A 17,634-nucleotide genomic window follows, 5' to 3' on the forward strand; every position below is an offset into this window, starting at 1 on the left:
GGCTGACCTCATTTGGACACACCCGGGCCGGAATGGGTGAAAGCGGGGGCATTGATTTTGAGCAGTCGGACTGGAGGAGTCAAATAAGTTTGTTAGACATGGCTGAACTAAAGGAGATACACATCAGGAAGTGCGGTAAAGGGTGCTTTGTGATGGAGTCGGGACAGTGACCCGGGCCGCGTGTGGTGAAATTGACAAGAAGGTGCAGTCGGCAAGGCCCGCACGCCGAATATTGTTAATTTAAAAGGCACAAATTCACAAACTGCTGGGTAAGCAGCAAAAGCCGGATGTCTTGATCATACACCTTGGGGGCAACGATCTGACGAGCTTTGGGAGGGGGACCCCGGTGAGGGAGATGTTTACCCTGCAGGAGTTGTCATTGCAGCTGGGAGAGACCGAGATTTTGTGGTCGGAAATCATTCCAAGGCAGGAATGGAGGGGCACTGAGAGTCACTCAGCGGTGGAGAAGTCGAGAAGGAAATTGAATTGCGCAATGGCCAAATTCTACAGGGGCAGTGGTTTTCCCCAGATCAGGCACGACTTGATCAATTTGAAATCCCCGGAGTATTACTTAAAGGATGGTGTGCATTTGTCGGCATCTGGCATGGAGCTGTTTTATTGGAATGTGTGCACAAAGCTCCTGGAACTATGAAATAGGGAAGAGGGGAGCCGCGGTGGACCATAACCCACCTTCGGCGTGGCAGTGTTTTGGCGACCAGTGACAAGAGACGGACTCCGAATGAGCCATGTGAAAGCCGGAAGGGTCTTCTCTCTTCTCAGACCAGCGCCTCTTGGGAGCCTAAGCGTCAGGGGCGTCTTGTAGTAGCAATGAGGGCTCAGCTTCCCCTGAACAAATGGCACTCTCTCAGCCTAGGAACACCTGCAGGAGCAGGCGGGTCTGAGGCACGAAGGGTTGGGGGAGTTGTGCCTACTGTGGACTTTGTTGGGAAAAGGGGGAAGAAGGTTTTGGACACGGAGCAGTAGCTGCACCTTCGGAACTATTTTCACAATTGTTTGCTGTGTTTTTTATTATGTGTGTGAAAATAAACCTGCTGCCTTTTTATGCCAAAAAGAAGACATGCCTCATTCTGCACCTTACTGGAGGGGAAAGGAAGGGGCCAAGAGTCAAGACCAAGAGTAATGTATGTTGGCATAGTAATGGACAAATGCCTGGGTTATGAAGGTGATGACGGAAAAAAAGACAAAATGGAGGAGGCATGGTCCTCCTCCTCCTGCCCCCCTGGGTAAGGGGAAGGGATAAGGCGAAATGCGCCAAAGCGCTGGAAAAGCCTGCAAAGGGCAACAAAGAAAGGGGGCGGGCCAAGCCCCATATAAGCAGCGGGCGTCCGGCTGCAGAAGCATCCAGCCTCCGCAGAAGGAAGCCCGCGCAGCAGGAAATGATTTTCGTTTTTCCACCCACCCACCCTGCATAAGGAACAGCTACGTCAAGGCCTGGTCGTTGACATCTCGGGATGGCGAGGCAGTGTTTTGCCGACCAGTGACAAGAGACAGACTCTGAATGAGCCATGGGAAAGCCGGAAGGGTCTTCGCTCTTCTCGGACCAGCGCCTCTTGGGAGCTTAAGCGGCGGGGGCCTCTGGTGGTGGCAATGAGGGCTCAGCTTCCCCAGAACAAACAGTGTTCTCTCAGCCCAGGAAAACCTGCAGGGGCAGGCGTATCTCAGGCACAAAGGGCTGGGGGAGTTGTGCCTACTGTGGACTTTGTTGGGAAAAGGGCAAAGCAGATTTTGTACACGGAGCAGTCGCCGCACCTTCGGAACTATTTTCACAATTGTTTGCTGTGTTTTTTATTATGTGTGTGAAAATAAATCTGCAGCCTTTTTATGCCAAAAAGAAGACCTGTCTCATTCTGCACCTTACTGGTGGGGAAAAGAAGGGGCCAAGAGTAAAGAGCAAGAGCAAGAGTAATGTATGTTGGCATAGTAATGGACAAATGCCTGGGTTATGAATGGGTTCAGAGGAGCTGTAAGGGCAGCTTCTGCCTTGTGAAACATTGATCGATTGAGTGGGTGGATGGTGATAGAAGAAGGGGAGGGGAGGAGTTCGTTAATTATATCTGACCCGGTGGGTTGTCTTAAGTGAGTGAGGTGTAAGGTTGTACAAATTTTAGTAAAGCGGGAGTTTAGCTGAGGGATGAGAGGGGTGAGTGAAGGTAGACATTGGGGTATTGTCGCTTCATGACTTTTAGTTGTAGATTTCTTTGGGAGGTTCTGGTCTGGTTAAATGTCCTGCAGTCGGCTCCGCAAATCTCCAGGAATCCTTCAAATGCCAGTGCAGAGAAGCTGTCGGGATTCTGAGAGGATTCCGATGTTTAATTGTAATTGGTTACTTATAACGCGCTTAATACTCAGGTTTGTTAGCGCAGATCCGGGGATCGAACCTGGGTTGTGTGTTGTCTTGTTCCCAAGGCGAGCGTGTTGCCCCTGAACTATAGAGGTATTATTCCAGATAGCACCTATGCACATTAAGCAGTGAGGAGCGGTGTGCTGTGGGATATTTGTAGCATAGGTTTTAGTTGTTGCTGTTTTCACTCATGTCTTTGAAGTTGGTTGGTTGGAGACTCAAGTCTTGGGCTAGTTTCCTACCTAGTTTGTTGCTATGACATCAGCCAGGAGAGTGCGCTAGTTGCATGCTTTGTCCCGTAAGGGGCCCTTTCCAGTCTCCCATGTGGATGGAGGAGTATTAAGGATGGTTCCTTCCTTCACCCATCAAGATTTAATGTTTTTTTAAATTTAAATCAGGCACCAATTCTACCCATTTTCCAGCCCAGGCAGCGCTGGATAATCATGCTATTTCTAAAGCTATAAACTTTCACTATCAGCTAGGTCTGCGGCTCGCCAACAGAAAAGTGACGTTGCATGTAAGGTTGCACTCCCCTTTTTCCCACTTTCAGGATCACCCCCGAAATCCCATCTCCTGCTCCTCTGTCCTCCCCACCCCCCCCAATCCCCACTCGCTACCCTTCCTTCCCTTTTGTCACAACATCATGCTGCCCCAAGCAAGCGCAACACACAGTTGTGCATCCGCCTCAGCATGACGCTCTTTTGGGCTTCTACATGTCGGTTTCCAGACCATAATCCTCCTATTTGGATAGATCTAGACTTTTTTGGCAGGTATATATTTTGTAAATCTCGCTGATATTTTGCTTGAACATCAGGCGTTACTGTATACAATGCCAGGCCCAGTGCTGGCACCCTGTCGTTGTAAAGCACTCCGCTGCTCTGGAGCCAAGTTTGTGCTACAAGCGATACAATGACTAATGCCACTACTGTTCAGTGGATTGTGGTCTGTAATGTTTTGCCTGATGTTCTCATTCCTGGGAGACTTCATAGGCATCAGATCCAAGGCAGCATCTGTAGCTCTCTAGAGGCGTGCTTCTATCCTAAAGATCTATAGGGTGGCAATGTGGCACATGCCCACATTCTTTTGTAAGCATTAGCCAATTGGCTTCTACTCTAGAATGTTTTTATTTATTTATTGTTTTCTTGTTAGGCGCTATACATGAAATCAATTCTGTTTCAAAGCGCCCACAGGGCAGCAGGGAGCGAACGTGGGCTAGCAGTACAAATTAAATAAATAAAGAATACAGAGGGGCCAGGGGTGGCCAGAGCTACTATGCCCTGTGAGTATTCAGAACCTACAAGTGCTGGAAGGGTGGTTTCTTGTGGCCAGCAGGTTCTACGTAAGTGTTTTGCTTGAAGCGTGTTGATATATGCTGCTTCTGCTGCCTCCTCCCCAATTTCCCTGTTCTTTATAATCTGTCCCAACGAGATGGCAAGGAAGGGAGCGTACGGGACTTGATAGTACGTTAATATGGCCTACATTCTAAAGCTGCAGTTGTGCAATGATAAGAGCAGTTTTGTAGCCTGGTCTGCTGGGGGGACAGAGCGCTACAGACTATGGAAGGCATTAAAGGAATAGTGCGCTCAAAAATATTATTGTCCCACAGATGGGCAATAATGAAAAGCATGCATTAAACATAATTTTAATGAATGTTCCTATGTAAACTTTTGAGCAAACGAGGCTCAAAGCGTTTAAATGGGAGCATCCATTTTGCCATTCCAGGCAGCCTTCTCAACTCATGTTAAAGCTCTGCCCTGGGGGCACTAAACAAGCAGCAAAAGCCCCCTACTGGGAGCTTTTGCTTACTGCAGCCAGAGCAGAGCTGTACATGAGCTTGGGAGGTTGCCTTCACTTTCATTTTACGTTTTCGGTGCTCCCCAAGCCCAAGAAAGCACAGAAAACGTAAAATGAAAGTGATAAAAGCAAAGGAGCAGCAGTTATAAATACAAAGTTGTTGCATTTGTGATTGGTGTGGTTGGAAAACCACAGCAATCACAAATACAACAACGTTGTATTTCTGACTGCAGCGGCTTTTGCCTTGAGTCTCCTGGGTTCCGCCGGGTCGGGGGAGTCCAGGAGACTCAAAGCGAAAGCCGCAGCAGTCAGAAATACAACGTTGTTGTATTTCTAAATACAGCGGTTTTCTTTCCACGTTTCTCTGGCTCTGGGAAACATAGAAAGAAAAACGCTGCATTTTTAAATACAACAATGTTATTATTTATGTTTGCTGTGGCTTCAGCTTTGAGTCTCCTGGGCTCACCCGGGTCGGGGGAGCCCAGAAGACTCAAAGCTGAAGCCACAGCCAACATAAATAAAACATTATAAATGCTGCGGTTTTCTTTTTAAGTTAGAAAGAGAACCGCAGCATTTATTTTGCAGTGCTTTCAAAAAAGAATTAAATGTAAAGCACTTACCAGCAGCAGGATCTGTTAATCTCTGCTCTCTGGCAATGGATGAGCCTCCTGTGCTTGTGTTAATTTCTGCCCTTGCGGCACTAATGAAGCAAAAGCCACCTGCTGGTAGCTTTTGTGTATTACAGCCAGCTGGTTTTTGCTTCATTAGTGCTGCAAGGGCAGAAATTAACACAAGCACAGGAGGCTCATCCATTTCAAAACTTTACATAGGGACTTTGTTTAAAAATATTTTTTATATATATTTTTGATTATGGGCCATTTTTTTAGCCAATAATATTTTAGAGTGAACTATCCCTTTAAGTGATCATCGCTCTTCCCATGATAGGGTGCAAAATGCATTCTGCACATGGGATATTTCTGAAATAGTGCAAGTGATATTTCAGAAATACCCCATATCTCCTTTTCTAAAAAATAATTCAACATTATTTTGGTCACTATTTGAGTGAAAAATGGGACAGCAGCAGTTCATATTGCGGTTGCCGCATGGATAAAAAATGAACTGAATTGTTATTTGTGACCCTTTTGAATATTGTGCGTCACTGTTACTTGCATTCTCACCCCCATTTGTAACTCGCCATCCCCCATCATCCTTTTGGGACATACGTCATATATGACCAAGTTTCATTGTTTTTTCAAGTAGTGCAGTATCATTTTGTCTCAACCCATAAACATGCAGTATTTAATGCATGTAGTACATTTCGCATGCGTTGCCAGCCCATAATTGGGCGGATGCTAAAAACGGGTGATATTTCAAATACCACCATTTTTGCCAACGCTGGTAAACCCACAATGATCCCCTAGGAGTACCTAAATCACAATGAAGGTGATATTCTCTATTTGATTTGTATTATGTATTATCGCCAAATGCTGATGTATGCTAGGCTGCCCAGAACAGCACAAGTATCCCCCAGCAGTGCCTTTTCCCGTTGGTGTGCCTTTACCCTGTAGTGTGCCTAACTGTACATTTAACCTGTTCCCTGTTCTCATTCCCAGGCACCCTGGTGATTCCAAGTCTCGCCTTCTGGTTTTTCAATGCCCTGTTGATGATCATCGATACAACTGGGAAACCCACTGCGATCACTCGCTACAGGATTCAGCTCGGCAAGAACAGCCCTGTGTGTATAACACTCAGTACTTTTGTCTAAATAGTCCTGCGCGAATATAAGCCCAGTATAGTTCTCAAGCGAAACCCTACATGAACACCGCCACAGTTCAGCTCCCAGTGCACAACACACAGTACAGGTATCAAGAACATTTAGCCCTGCATGCATGTACAACCTTAGTGTAGGCAGAAAGAAAAGCCAGATAAAAGGCATTAATAAGAACTTCGGAAGGCAGACCAGGGCAGTACAGATGAAAAAACTGTCCGAATGTATACCTGCCCTGTTAAGCTAGCAAAACACCATTGTGTGTTTGCCAGACAAGTACAGACAAAGAACAGCATTCTCTGTATAACAGCCCAGTACAAGTGGCACTAATAGTTCTCTGGGTGTAACAGCGCCCATACTTGTGTCGAGAACAGTCATGTATGTATTGAACTCAAGTGAGCAAGAACAACCCTCCAAGTATAACACCCCTGTAAAGTTGTCAAGGTAGTCATGTATCCATAATGACTTGCTAAGGCAGCAATAATGGCCGTGCCTTTGTACCAGTGCAGTATTCCCAGCAACAATACCTTTGTATGTAGAACACTGCAATGTAGCCTGCAAGAACAGTCCAGCGTGTGTGTATATACAATATCCAGGAAAGATGGCAAGCATAGCAATGTTTGTATAATGCCCCATTAAGACAGCAAGGCAAGCCTGTGTGCTCCTAGTGCCAGTACAGCACTAGCAGCAACAAAAGTATGTACCACACCTGATTATAGACTACAATGCCAGTCCACCCCAGTTCCAGGGAGAGAATCACCTCAACAGGTGTCCCCTGGTTGAGAGAGGCAGAGATCTGCCTCATGGGATTGGGATTTGCCAATGAAGGCTTCTGCCAGAGTTCCTGGGGTCCTCGTTGGTCCTCTCAGCTGCTTTGGGTCAAGGGCAGTGCTCGCGTAAGTAATTGCTCAAAAATATGCCCACATATGCACCCTGCTTATCCCAAAAATCCTATCAGAAAGCTTGCATCAGTGAAAGCTTTAGCAGCTTTCCAATACCGGAAGGCCAACAAAACCAGTGGTTCTAAAATACAGTACGTAAAACAAAGAGGTAACCTTATTGGCTACCATATAGACATGAATGGCAAAATCACTGAAAAACCGTAAAGGTGCAACACAGTGCACAATAAAAAAATGTTAAAATGCCAACAGCTTGTCCTGAATACGCTGCCTGGGTGAGGAAACCCACCAAAGTAATTAAAAAAGGGGGAACAGGGTCCCCCTTTTTTGGTAGCCATAGGTGCTAGCGTTACTACCTCAAACGCAGAACGCTTGTACGGATTATCGCAACATTTCTCCTACAAAATGGCCTCCCTCTAGCATCTCTCATATGAATGGCCTAGCAGGGATATGATTCTTGTACACATGACATGTTAGTTGGATGTCCCATGTGTTACTGTCTTCCCTGTGACTTTTCCCATTATTTATTTATTACACTTTTTTTAAATGTATGAACACGGCACAAATGGGTGCTGTACAATAAACATACACATTATCCAGTAAAATATAGAAAACAGTACAAAGTTGAATAAAAAAAAATCTGAAATAAAATGAGATTTAAAAGCAGGGGAGTTGCTAGGTCTGGAAAAGACCCGGGGCTAAGCTGATGTCAGAACTGTTGGGACTGGGGGCTAGCTAGTCTTTTGGCTGTAGCTCCTGAGATTCTATCCGGGGCTACAACCAAAAGATCAGGGGCTATAGCCCCCTTAGCCCCCCCCTAGCAACGCCCCTGTTTAAAAGTAGTGTTCCATAACCAGACCTTCAACGTTTTCATAAGTTACAGGTAGCCAATTCCCATGCACGCCAGACCTGATGGTGCATGGCCTTCATATATGACTTCATGATTGTGATATGTCGCCTGTATTAATGGCCTGTCTCGCATATATCATATACAAGTGACTGTTGGCATGTTTCATGTATTACTGGCCTGCCTGTGAAGGCCACATGTGTGAATGTACTTTCACTTGCATGTTTGATGTACAATTTAAATTTTAGTGATGTTTACCATGTATGACTGGCCAAGCTGAGACATGTTCATATATGATGGCTTTCACGCCTCATTCATGAATGAGCAGGCTGTGACATTTCTGATGTATGGCTGAGCAGCCTCTGAAATGTCTTCTGTAGGACTGAGCTACTTCTGATTTGTCTAATATACTAATTTGTATAACTAACATAGTTGTGACATGTTTCCTTCAATAGTGATGTAGTTGACATTTAGCGATTTGTCAATTTATATCTGATACAGCTATGGCATGTCTTAAACCTAGTCTTGTGTGCTGACCTTTTGACCTGTGCTCCCTCTCTTCCTCAGGTGGACTCAGCCAGGCTTCGCCAGGCAGCCCTCACAGTTCTCTGTAACCAGATTTTCATCTCGCTACCCATGGTAATGGTTATGTATCCCTTCATGCAGTGGAGGGGGAACCCATGCGGACCAGAGCTGCCCACTTTCCATTGGGTGCTGCTGGAGCTGTCTGTCTTCATCCTCATTGAAGAGCTTATGTTCTACTACTCCCATCGGTAAGTCCAGCTGACATCGAGGACACAGAGGGAAGGGAGCATGGCATGGGTTACTATTCTGGATCTCTCGGAGTGTCCCTCACTGAGCTTTCCATAGAAACCGATTAAAGACTAAGAGAATGTTTCACTTGTAAGGCAGTCTTTATATTGTGAAAAGACAATAGGAAATGAAAATCAAATACTGATTCCCCTAAAAAATTCTTATACGAACAAAATCATCCGAACCAGAATGTGTGATTATTATGTATGAGGGATCATTCGGGTGTTAGGCTACCCTTAAGGTCCAACACGTGGAAACCTTCATGTAAAGCCTGCCACACACAGAACAGGGAGGTGGGTTTGTTGTTGAAACGGAGGAAAGGGTGGGAGATCTGGGGGAATATTTTAAAATATTTCTTGTGCACCCACACTGACACTTAAGGAGCAGCTTCAATTACAAAGTAATACAGGGGCAGTATTACTGCTGCTTGAGATCATTTTAGCTAGAGAAAATACCCAACTGTAGAAAAATCTGGAATAATATGTGAGGTTTACCAAATTTCTCAAGAAAAAGAACTCAAAATTTGCTGTTAAAAGCTGAAACATTGAACAAGTTACAGTTGTGATGACTCCTATGGAGTCCTCCTATGGAGTCATCACTGATTCCCTGACAAAGATCTCCTTCCATGTGGCCAGGTGATGGCAGCCGCAATCTCATCCTGACCCCGGGGATTGTATTATGAGTGAGGATCACATGGAAGGAGACGGCTTCCGGGAAAGGTAATGACCCCATCAGGAGAGATGTGGTATTCTTCCCTTCCAAGAGAAGAATACTTCATAATTCCTAAATTCTTGTTGGCTTGATGGCTTGTTGTCACTATACAAGTCCTTGCCGTTGTAAACCCCCAAAACCTCTTCTTGAAAATCACTCTGGGCAAAACATCATTCATGCCTCCTGCACTCATAACACACATTTAGCTTCTCCTCTCTATAATGGATTTCTGAATAGAAATTCGGAACAATATCACATTGGAAATCATAGAACTACTGTGACTCCAGCCCAGAAAACCCTAGGTACTGAGACAAGGAGGAAGGAGTTAATGCAGAGCATGCAGACTAGTTGTTTTGTGGAGCCCAGAGTGAGCAAGACTTTTAAAGAGGGTATACGCATTCAAATCAGGAGAACCACAGAAGAAGGAAGCAGAGCCATAGACTAGAGAAGCAGAGCTGAGGCAGAAAGCAGGCACTTCTACTCCGGTGCTCTCATGTGTGAGATACCCGTTTGGTGCAAGGCCAGAAGGGGCACCGCAGTTACCAATAGAGAACCGTTGGGAGCCAGCAGCACTGGCAGAGCTGTCAGGAACACGGTTGTACAGAGAAACAGTGGTTGTGCTGCAGGTGAACGCAAAGCTGTCTGGAGAGCTGGAAAGAGGTCTGCAGTGTGAGAAAGACTCTTCCGAAGCGGGAGCTTCACCGCAGCAATGTGCCACAGGTCGGGAACACTTCAATATACCGGTGAGTCTACCCAGAGCCTTTGGGGACCCAGGTGCTTACCGAAAGGCATGTAAGCAGAAAAAGATATTTGAATACCGGCCAAGTGAAAGACATAGAACGCATCTCTATACATAAGATGTCAGATTGGGGAAAGTTGGAGCAAGTATTACCCTACAAAAATGAATCCTAGTGAAAATATATATAAAAAGGCAAAACTTGAACAAGTCTCCATACATAATATATTAGTGTGGGGAAAGTTGGAACAAGTAGTACATCAAGCCAATGAAGTGGAGCACAGTGAAGTAATACAACTGTGCTGAACTATAGGACAGTGATCTCAAGAAGAAGTCCTGGTGAAAAGGAACACACCAGGCAATGAACATTGGGAGGCAAAATACCTGGCAGTAGAGTATACCGGGAGATCTGTAAGACCTAGAAAGAGATTCGTGTTATGAGAGTATACCAGGAGGTCCAGTAAAGTTGTAGCAGGAGTGCAAAGATACCTGTCAGGAGAGTATACCAGGGGATCTGTAAGACTCAGAAAGAGGTCTATTAGAGTTGTATAAGGAAACCTATTTTGTTTTTGCAAAGTATAGGGTGAAGAAGTATAGCAGAAACATTTTTGGTATCCTAAAAGAACTGTTATTTGAAATTAACAATTTAGCCATCTTCAAAAAACTGTTTTTCAAGAGATGCTCTTTTACCATCCTTGAGAAGCTGTTGTTTTAAAGAGACACTTTTGCTATCTTACTTAAAATATTCAGGGGAAGGAAAAAGCATCCTCTGGATCCAATAACTCCTCCTTGGAAAAGACTGTTTCGGTTGGATGTATCTATTTATTTTTATGAACTCTTTTTGCCAAAATATAAATCAGATACATTTCCTTGCACCTTTAGTTCATTTCTTAGTGTGAGGGTCAGAGTAATATGTTTTGGACACATAGACAGTTTATATGTTTGATGACAAGACAATGCACACTAGCAGGCGACTTCGGAAGGGCAGGACCCCACCATTTCCCTCTGTGCCGGCCATCCCGCCCCGGATGGGCTACGGCAAGCCAGGATGACCCCATGCCCAATCCCACACCGACTCGGTAAGGGGACCCCTCCATTTGCTAGCGCTGCCCTTAGTATTGTGCCAGTGTTGAGGCACAGCCTCCTTTACAACAGATGTCGGCTGTATTTTGAAAATTCTAAGATGGCCGACGTATTTTCCTCGGAAAAGTAGCTGGGAGCTACCATCCTGTAACCATCCAGATTGGTTGCCCAGCGCCATTTAACCACACTGCCGAAACCGGAGGCGAAAGCTGCACATCCCAAGGGCCGCGCTCTAAGGGCCCTGTCTGCAGCTGTCCTCAGATGGCCGCACCATCTATCCGGTAAGATACGCAACCTCCTGATACACATCGAAGTCTCCATGGTACATTTTGAATCGATTTGCCCGTGACCACCAAATCAGAAGCTGATTTCTGTCCATTGCTAAGTCCACGGAGCAAACATTACGCCTTCTCGCCAAAAAGAGACTTCCCTCTAAGATCACTAGAGATTCAGACTAACTATACTTATTACTGATTGACTCGATTCTCACTGCCTCATAGCCGCTTAAGCCCACATGCAATACCTGATTGTTTTTATTGTCACCGCCCTTCTGCCACACTTGCCCATGTGCAACATATATTGACTTGTATGCTGTCACATTGCAGGCCTACCAGCCTACGTGCAAAACAGACTGACTGTATGATGCCATACTATAGTTGCAATACCCTACCTGTAACACCTGTGTGATCGAACTGTTGCCGCTTCTTAGTCATACTTGCCCTTTTGTAATATAGATTGATTGTAACTGGCAGTGTTTGAACTATTGCCACACCACTGCAGGTGCACCAGGCTACATGCAATATTTGATTGGCTCAATTGCACTACCCTATGTGCAATACTGTTTCAACTGTATACTACCACTCACCATCTGCACTAGCTCATCTGCAACCCTGCCCTTCCAAATAATGCTGCACATCCTGGCTACCATCATGTTTCCTTTTTGCATAATGCCCCACTCCTTACCATGCACAGGAGGATACTTCATCAAGATCAATGAAGGCTTAGCCAGCTTGGGCTGTCGGCGCCACCACCCTATCCCTTGCCCTACTCCATTCCTTCCCTCCCTACCTCCATTCCCCACCCCAACTGTAGCCAGTAACATATACTACCACCAACGCCACTAGCTACGTGTCACTATCCATCCCTTGCCTCAATAATACTGTTAAACTCGGACCTAATGAAACCAACCACAAGACAGCACCCACATTGGGTACCGACAGACTAAACGGACTTAGAGCAAGAACTAAAACCAACCCCCTTAACACCAAACCCATCTCTACTATAAACTTACCCACTAAAATAGAAACCACATCAAATCACCGCCAACACAAACTCCACTGCAAAAAACCTACCAATCTCCTCACAAACTCTAAAACCGCTACTCAAACACCCAAACCAGAAACCACACCTCTTCAAGACACTAACAACACTCTCAAAGGCGCACTAATCAATGCGCGCTCCCTCGGAGCACATACCATAGAAATCGACAACCTCATTGTAGATCAACAACTTGATTTCCTAGTAATTACCGAAACATGGCTTCACCACCCTGCTGCAGGCCCCATCCCATCCCCTCAGCATTCAGCATCCTCAGAACCGATAGGATTAACACCCAAGGAGGCAGAGTTGCCCTACTAGCCAGAACCACTTTGCAAATTAGAGCCTGCCCCGTGGAACAACTACAGGGGTACAAACTTTTACTAGTTAAATATACCTCGACCCCAAAAACTACCACTAACTTCCTAGTAGTGTATAGAACTCCAAACAAAAATACTCACCCTAACCTGGACATCCCCCTACTACTCACAACCATCATCAAGCCTAATACCAAATGCATCATTCTCTGAGACATCAACCTAGGCTATAGCGCTCCCCTAGATCTTGGCACATTAGCCTTCCACACTGCCATGTCAGACATGAATTTCGCTTGGCTAATCAAGTAACCCACCCATTCCAAAGGCAGAACTCTGGACTGGATCCTGACTCTCAACACGCAAACCAGCATTGACTCCATCTTCCCCGTAGATTGGTCAGACCACTTCGGAATCTGTTTTACTCTGGAAAGTAACACCTCCGACGACACCATCTCCAAAGTACCCGACACCTTTGCAGCTAGAAACATCAAAAAGCTCTCAGCAGACAACCTCTCCCCTACTATAGCTAACATAACGCCTGATACAAATAGTCCTGATTACCAAGCAGAGTGTTATCAACAAAGCCTTACACACACCATTGACCTTCTTGCCCCTATCACTACCAAATCACGGAGGTCAGATAAACAAAACGCTCTTGCTTCTGGTTCAACGAGGAACTAGTCACCTTGAGACGAATAAAAAGATCGCTCGAGCACCTCCAGAGAAAATCCAACACCCCACATTCAGCAAAAGCATTTGAAGAAGCCAACAAAAACTACAAATCAGCCATAATCACCCAAAAAGTTAACACCTTCAATCTGCGTATCACCAACGCCATCTCCGACGGCAAAGAATTATTCTCTATCCTCTGAGAGCTGGAGAATCCTTGTCAAGTCACAACACCCACCAATATCAGTAAAGCCTGGTGCACCACAATACAAGACGCTGTATCCTCCAAAATCTTACTGCTACAAAAGAAAATGGACAAAAGAAAATTATCATAGCAGAGCAAAACTCTTCCTACCATAACAGAGAACCTATCCCCCACCAACCCTGGCACTTCTTTTCATTTCACACTGGTTTCTAATAAAGATGTGCTAGACACTATAGCCAAACTCAAAGCCTCCAACTGTAAAGAAGACCAATTCCCCTCCCATCTAGTCAAACTCTACCCCCCCACCCTAGTACCTATAATTATCAAATTTGTAAATGCCTCCTTCAACACAAACACGGTCCCTACCAGCATCAAAAAAGCATGGGTAACCCCCCTACTAAAAAATACGACATTAGATCCCTCAAACCCCACCAACTACTGACCAACAGTCCCATTTCTCCTGAAAATAATTGTTCAAATGGCATACTCCCAAATTCAAAACCACCTAGAAAACCACCAACTATTGGGGGACCGACAGTCAGGATTCCGCGCTAACCATCCCTAACCACAGCACTGAGACAGCTCTTCTCGATCTGAAGATCCAAATGGACGCCACCAGAGAAGCAGGCAAACTCTGGCTACTAATGCTACTGGATCTCTCGGCGGCTTTCGATTTGGTCGACCACGACAAACTCTGCATCACACTAGCCAACAACTTCAATCTGTCCAAGGATGCCACCGACTGGATCAAATCCTTCCTAGCAGATAGGACCTCAATAGTATCCATCAGCAAATAATCAGCTGACCCCATACAAGTTCTCGTAGGCGTCCCGCAAGGTTCATGTCTATCCCCAACTCTTTACAACGCCTACACTAAGCTATTCTTTGCAGCCTTGGATGCCATGGGTGTCCTCTACACCAATTTCACAGATGACACCCAGATCCTCATCCCACTATCAGGCAACCACGAGCAAGACTCACTGCTCATCAACCAAATGTACTCACTAATCCAGAATTGGATGGCTAACAACAGCTTATGCCTCAATGATGATAAAACAGAGCTACTCATATTAGGATTATCCTCTAAAATTGACAGTTTACAGCCTACCTACTCATCATTCATCATTGATGGCACCACGATCCCAGTGAATAAACAAATCAAGACACTTGGTGTCTACTTAGATGCTACCCTAACTATGTCAAAACAGTCAACACCCTCTCTTTGTCCACCTCTTACACATCCAAACTCATCTCCCTAAGTCGCAAATTCCTCACACTGGATAACTGCGTGACATTAGCCAGAGCGCGAATACTATCCAAGCTCGACTACTGCAATATCCTCTTCCTTGGCACTTCCAACACCAATATAGCTAAACTCCAACAGAACAAAGCCCTCAGAGCCGCACTACGCATAAAACAGTCGGAACACAGTTCCAACATTGGGAGAGACAATCACTGGCTCCCTATCAAAGCCAGGATACTATTCAAAACTTTAAGCATCATACATACATGTATTGCCAAGAAAGCTCCTAAATACCTCATTAATACAGTTATGAAGAAATCCCATACCAGACCCCTTAGATCCAACAACAATGCACACATCGAGATCCCACGATACCAAAGAGAGAAAGCGGGGGGCAGTAGCTTTAAAGTCCTTGCTCCCAGACACTGTAATGCCCTACCCACCAACATCAAGAATGAATCATCCTATCCACAATTCAAAAAATAATTGAAAACCTGGTTATTCAACCATTACTAATTGTACGTAACCTCATTTCTGTTTTTTACTGTACTCATTTATATACGCTGTGATACCTCCAGGTCTGGGCGTATAACAAATGTAATAAATAAATAAAATAAATAAAAATAATAAATAATAGACTGATGTTTAGTTTTAGTTTTACAGGTAGGCAAACTCGCTGAAGGATAGGGACAGAAAGGCCCTTATCCAACCCTTTTATTTTTATAAAAAGTACAAGATTGTGTCCGCCTCTCATTGCTGACCCCTCAAACAGTAAACACATACACCACGATTATTTTACTCAATGCTTAAAATAAACCCACTACATTAAACTTCACTAAACGTACATATTTCTTTTCTATGTTGTTAATATTTTAGTAATTTACACATATGTTCGCCTTGTACCAAGTAGGAAAAAACGCTTTTAAAATGTTGCAAACATGAAACTCTACTTTCAAATAATGTTTAGTCATTCAAAATGTCATGCATGTGATTAGACAACAATGTGCGAAATCGCCCTCTGAGAATGAACAAACGATAAACAGCTTTTCCTGCGGGATGTAATCCACTCAGTAGGCCTGCAGTCTGCTTTAGGTCTGTCTCTGGGAAATAGCAAAGGACAATAAGCATTTTCATATCAGCCTGATCTAGCCACAAGTGCAGCCCCTTTTGACGTTCTAGGAACATCCCCACTGGGCAAGAGTAACAGCAGCAAAACCAGAAATGGTACCTGGCCTTTTCTACTAACACATGTGATGCCTAGACTCTCCCCACCACTGAAAGAACTGCATGGAAATACATTTAAAACCAATGTGTATAGCTCAATTTCTTGAACCACAAGGAAAACTGCAGGTTTCTCTTTAAGTCGATTTTTGTAAGCAGGTAAAACCTTTTAAATTAATCTTTTAAATCATCCCCTTCCTTAACCTGCAATTTACCACTACTCAACCTGCTGCTACAATTCAGGTGCTCCTCGGCTTTGTGTGCCTTACCTCGAAGAGATTGCCCAAAAATACAACTAGCACACAAGGTTTCAAGTACCTTGGGTCTGCAAAGTCCACATGAAATGTCATGGAGCGGATGTGGACAGTCTCTACTTACAATCATTTGTGCCTAATTTAGGCAGGGCACACCAATAGGAAACATCCAAAGTAGGGTAAAAGAGAACATTTGTCGTATATGGGCACATCAGTCCAACTTAGACTCTGTGCCTGTCGGCCACATATAAGCTGTGCTTCTGGACATTGGATCATCAGGTGCCTTAGACGATATAACAGCTAGACCCAACATTGGGGCTATCATCACCCGTGTTGGAGCTGCCCTACAAGCTGTTGTAAAATCATTTGCAACTGGAGTTTGAATGTTTTTCTTTCAAGGAAAACGTGTATGTCCATAAGTGCTAAATCCCAAAGGCCTATAGATCTTGTCCCATTCGTTATGTGAGCCGTTCAAACTCCCCCACTTTCATTTCTGTGACCTGCATGCAGTTCATTAGCTTTGTTTGTTGCCTGGGTTAAGAAAGCAAAAATCCGGAAATCAGCCTTTTTCCCATGCAGTCCCTCGGTTTTACTATTCCCTAACCATAGATTGGTCAGGCACTTAAACACTTTGTTTATTGCTAAGGCAGTTTTTGCACAGCCCTCGGTCGGGTGAAGGCTACACAAGCAGAAGCCCAAACCTTCAGATGAGCCCAGAAAGGAAGCCAAACCTCTCTTAGAGTAAGTAGAGTGGCAGAGCACTTAGGCTTAACTCCATGAAAGGGATGTAGGCCCACACAAGGATACAATTAGTCCACACACTTATCCATAGAAAATATACCACGTGGGTATACCGAAAAGCATACACCTTTATTTTATAACACATATGCATACCTTTACCAGTTAAATAAGTACTTTAGTAACAAAATAAACAGTACAAATATACCCAGTTTAAAAACAGTAAATGACATAAAAACGCCCCACTCCTATATTATATTGTTTTGTTTATTGTGTGTAATTTAGTTAACAAAAAACATTCAACATAGACATTCACTGTTACTGTATCAAAATTTGTAAAAATAAAGAAAACCATTTTCTATTTCCATATGCAATAAAACGTACAAATTCATCGTTCTTATAAATTGTTAAAAATCACGATGGAACCCGATCCGATTTGTTGGCCACCCATCCAACGTGCCCAGCAAGCTTCCGATGACAGAAAGTCCACCTCATGGATACATTCCCCCCCAAATAACAGTCCTATCTATAGCAGTTGCAGAGGAATAAAGAAAGATGTTTGGATGTGCGGCGTGGCCACATGGCTGCGAGATAGGACGTGTTTCCTGAGAGCTCCTGCCGATCCTTTGTCGATCTTGAGAAAAAAAGATGCTTTAC

At 44.5% G+C, this 17,634-nt stretch overlaps 1 protein-coding gene across 5 annotated transcripts in view; it reads left to right on the plus strand.

The window, feature by feature from the left end:
* FAXDC2 (fatty acid hydroxylase domain containing 2) overlaps positions 1-17,634 on the plus strand; it is a 707,939-nt gene that overhangs the window by 577,221 nt on the left and 113,084 nt on the right. For all 5 annotated transcript variants that reach the window (XM_069653968.1, XM_069653965.1, XM_069653969.1 and 2 more), the window contains 2 exons: positions 5,770-5,891; positions 8,238-8,443. In XM_069653968.1, the coding sequence (XP_069510069.1) occupies positions 5,770-5,891; positions 8,238-8,443 (328 nt within the window). The remainder of the gene's footprint in view (positions 1-5,769; positions 5,892-8,237; positions 8,444-17,634) is intronic.

The sequence above is a fragment of the Ambystoma mexicanum genome, chromosome 3q (genome assembly GCF_040938575.1).
Source record: "Ambystoma mexicanum isolate Mex_15411 chromosome 3q, UKY_AmexF1_1, whole genome shotgun sequence".
Classification (NCBI taxonomy): Eukaryota; Metazoa; Chordata; class Amphibia; order Caudata; family Ambystomatidae; genus Ambystoma; species Ambystoma mexicanum.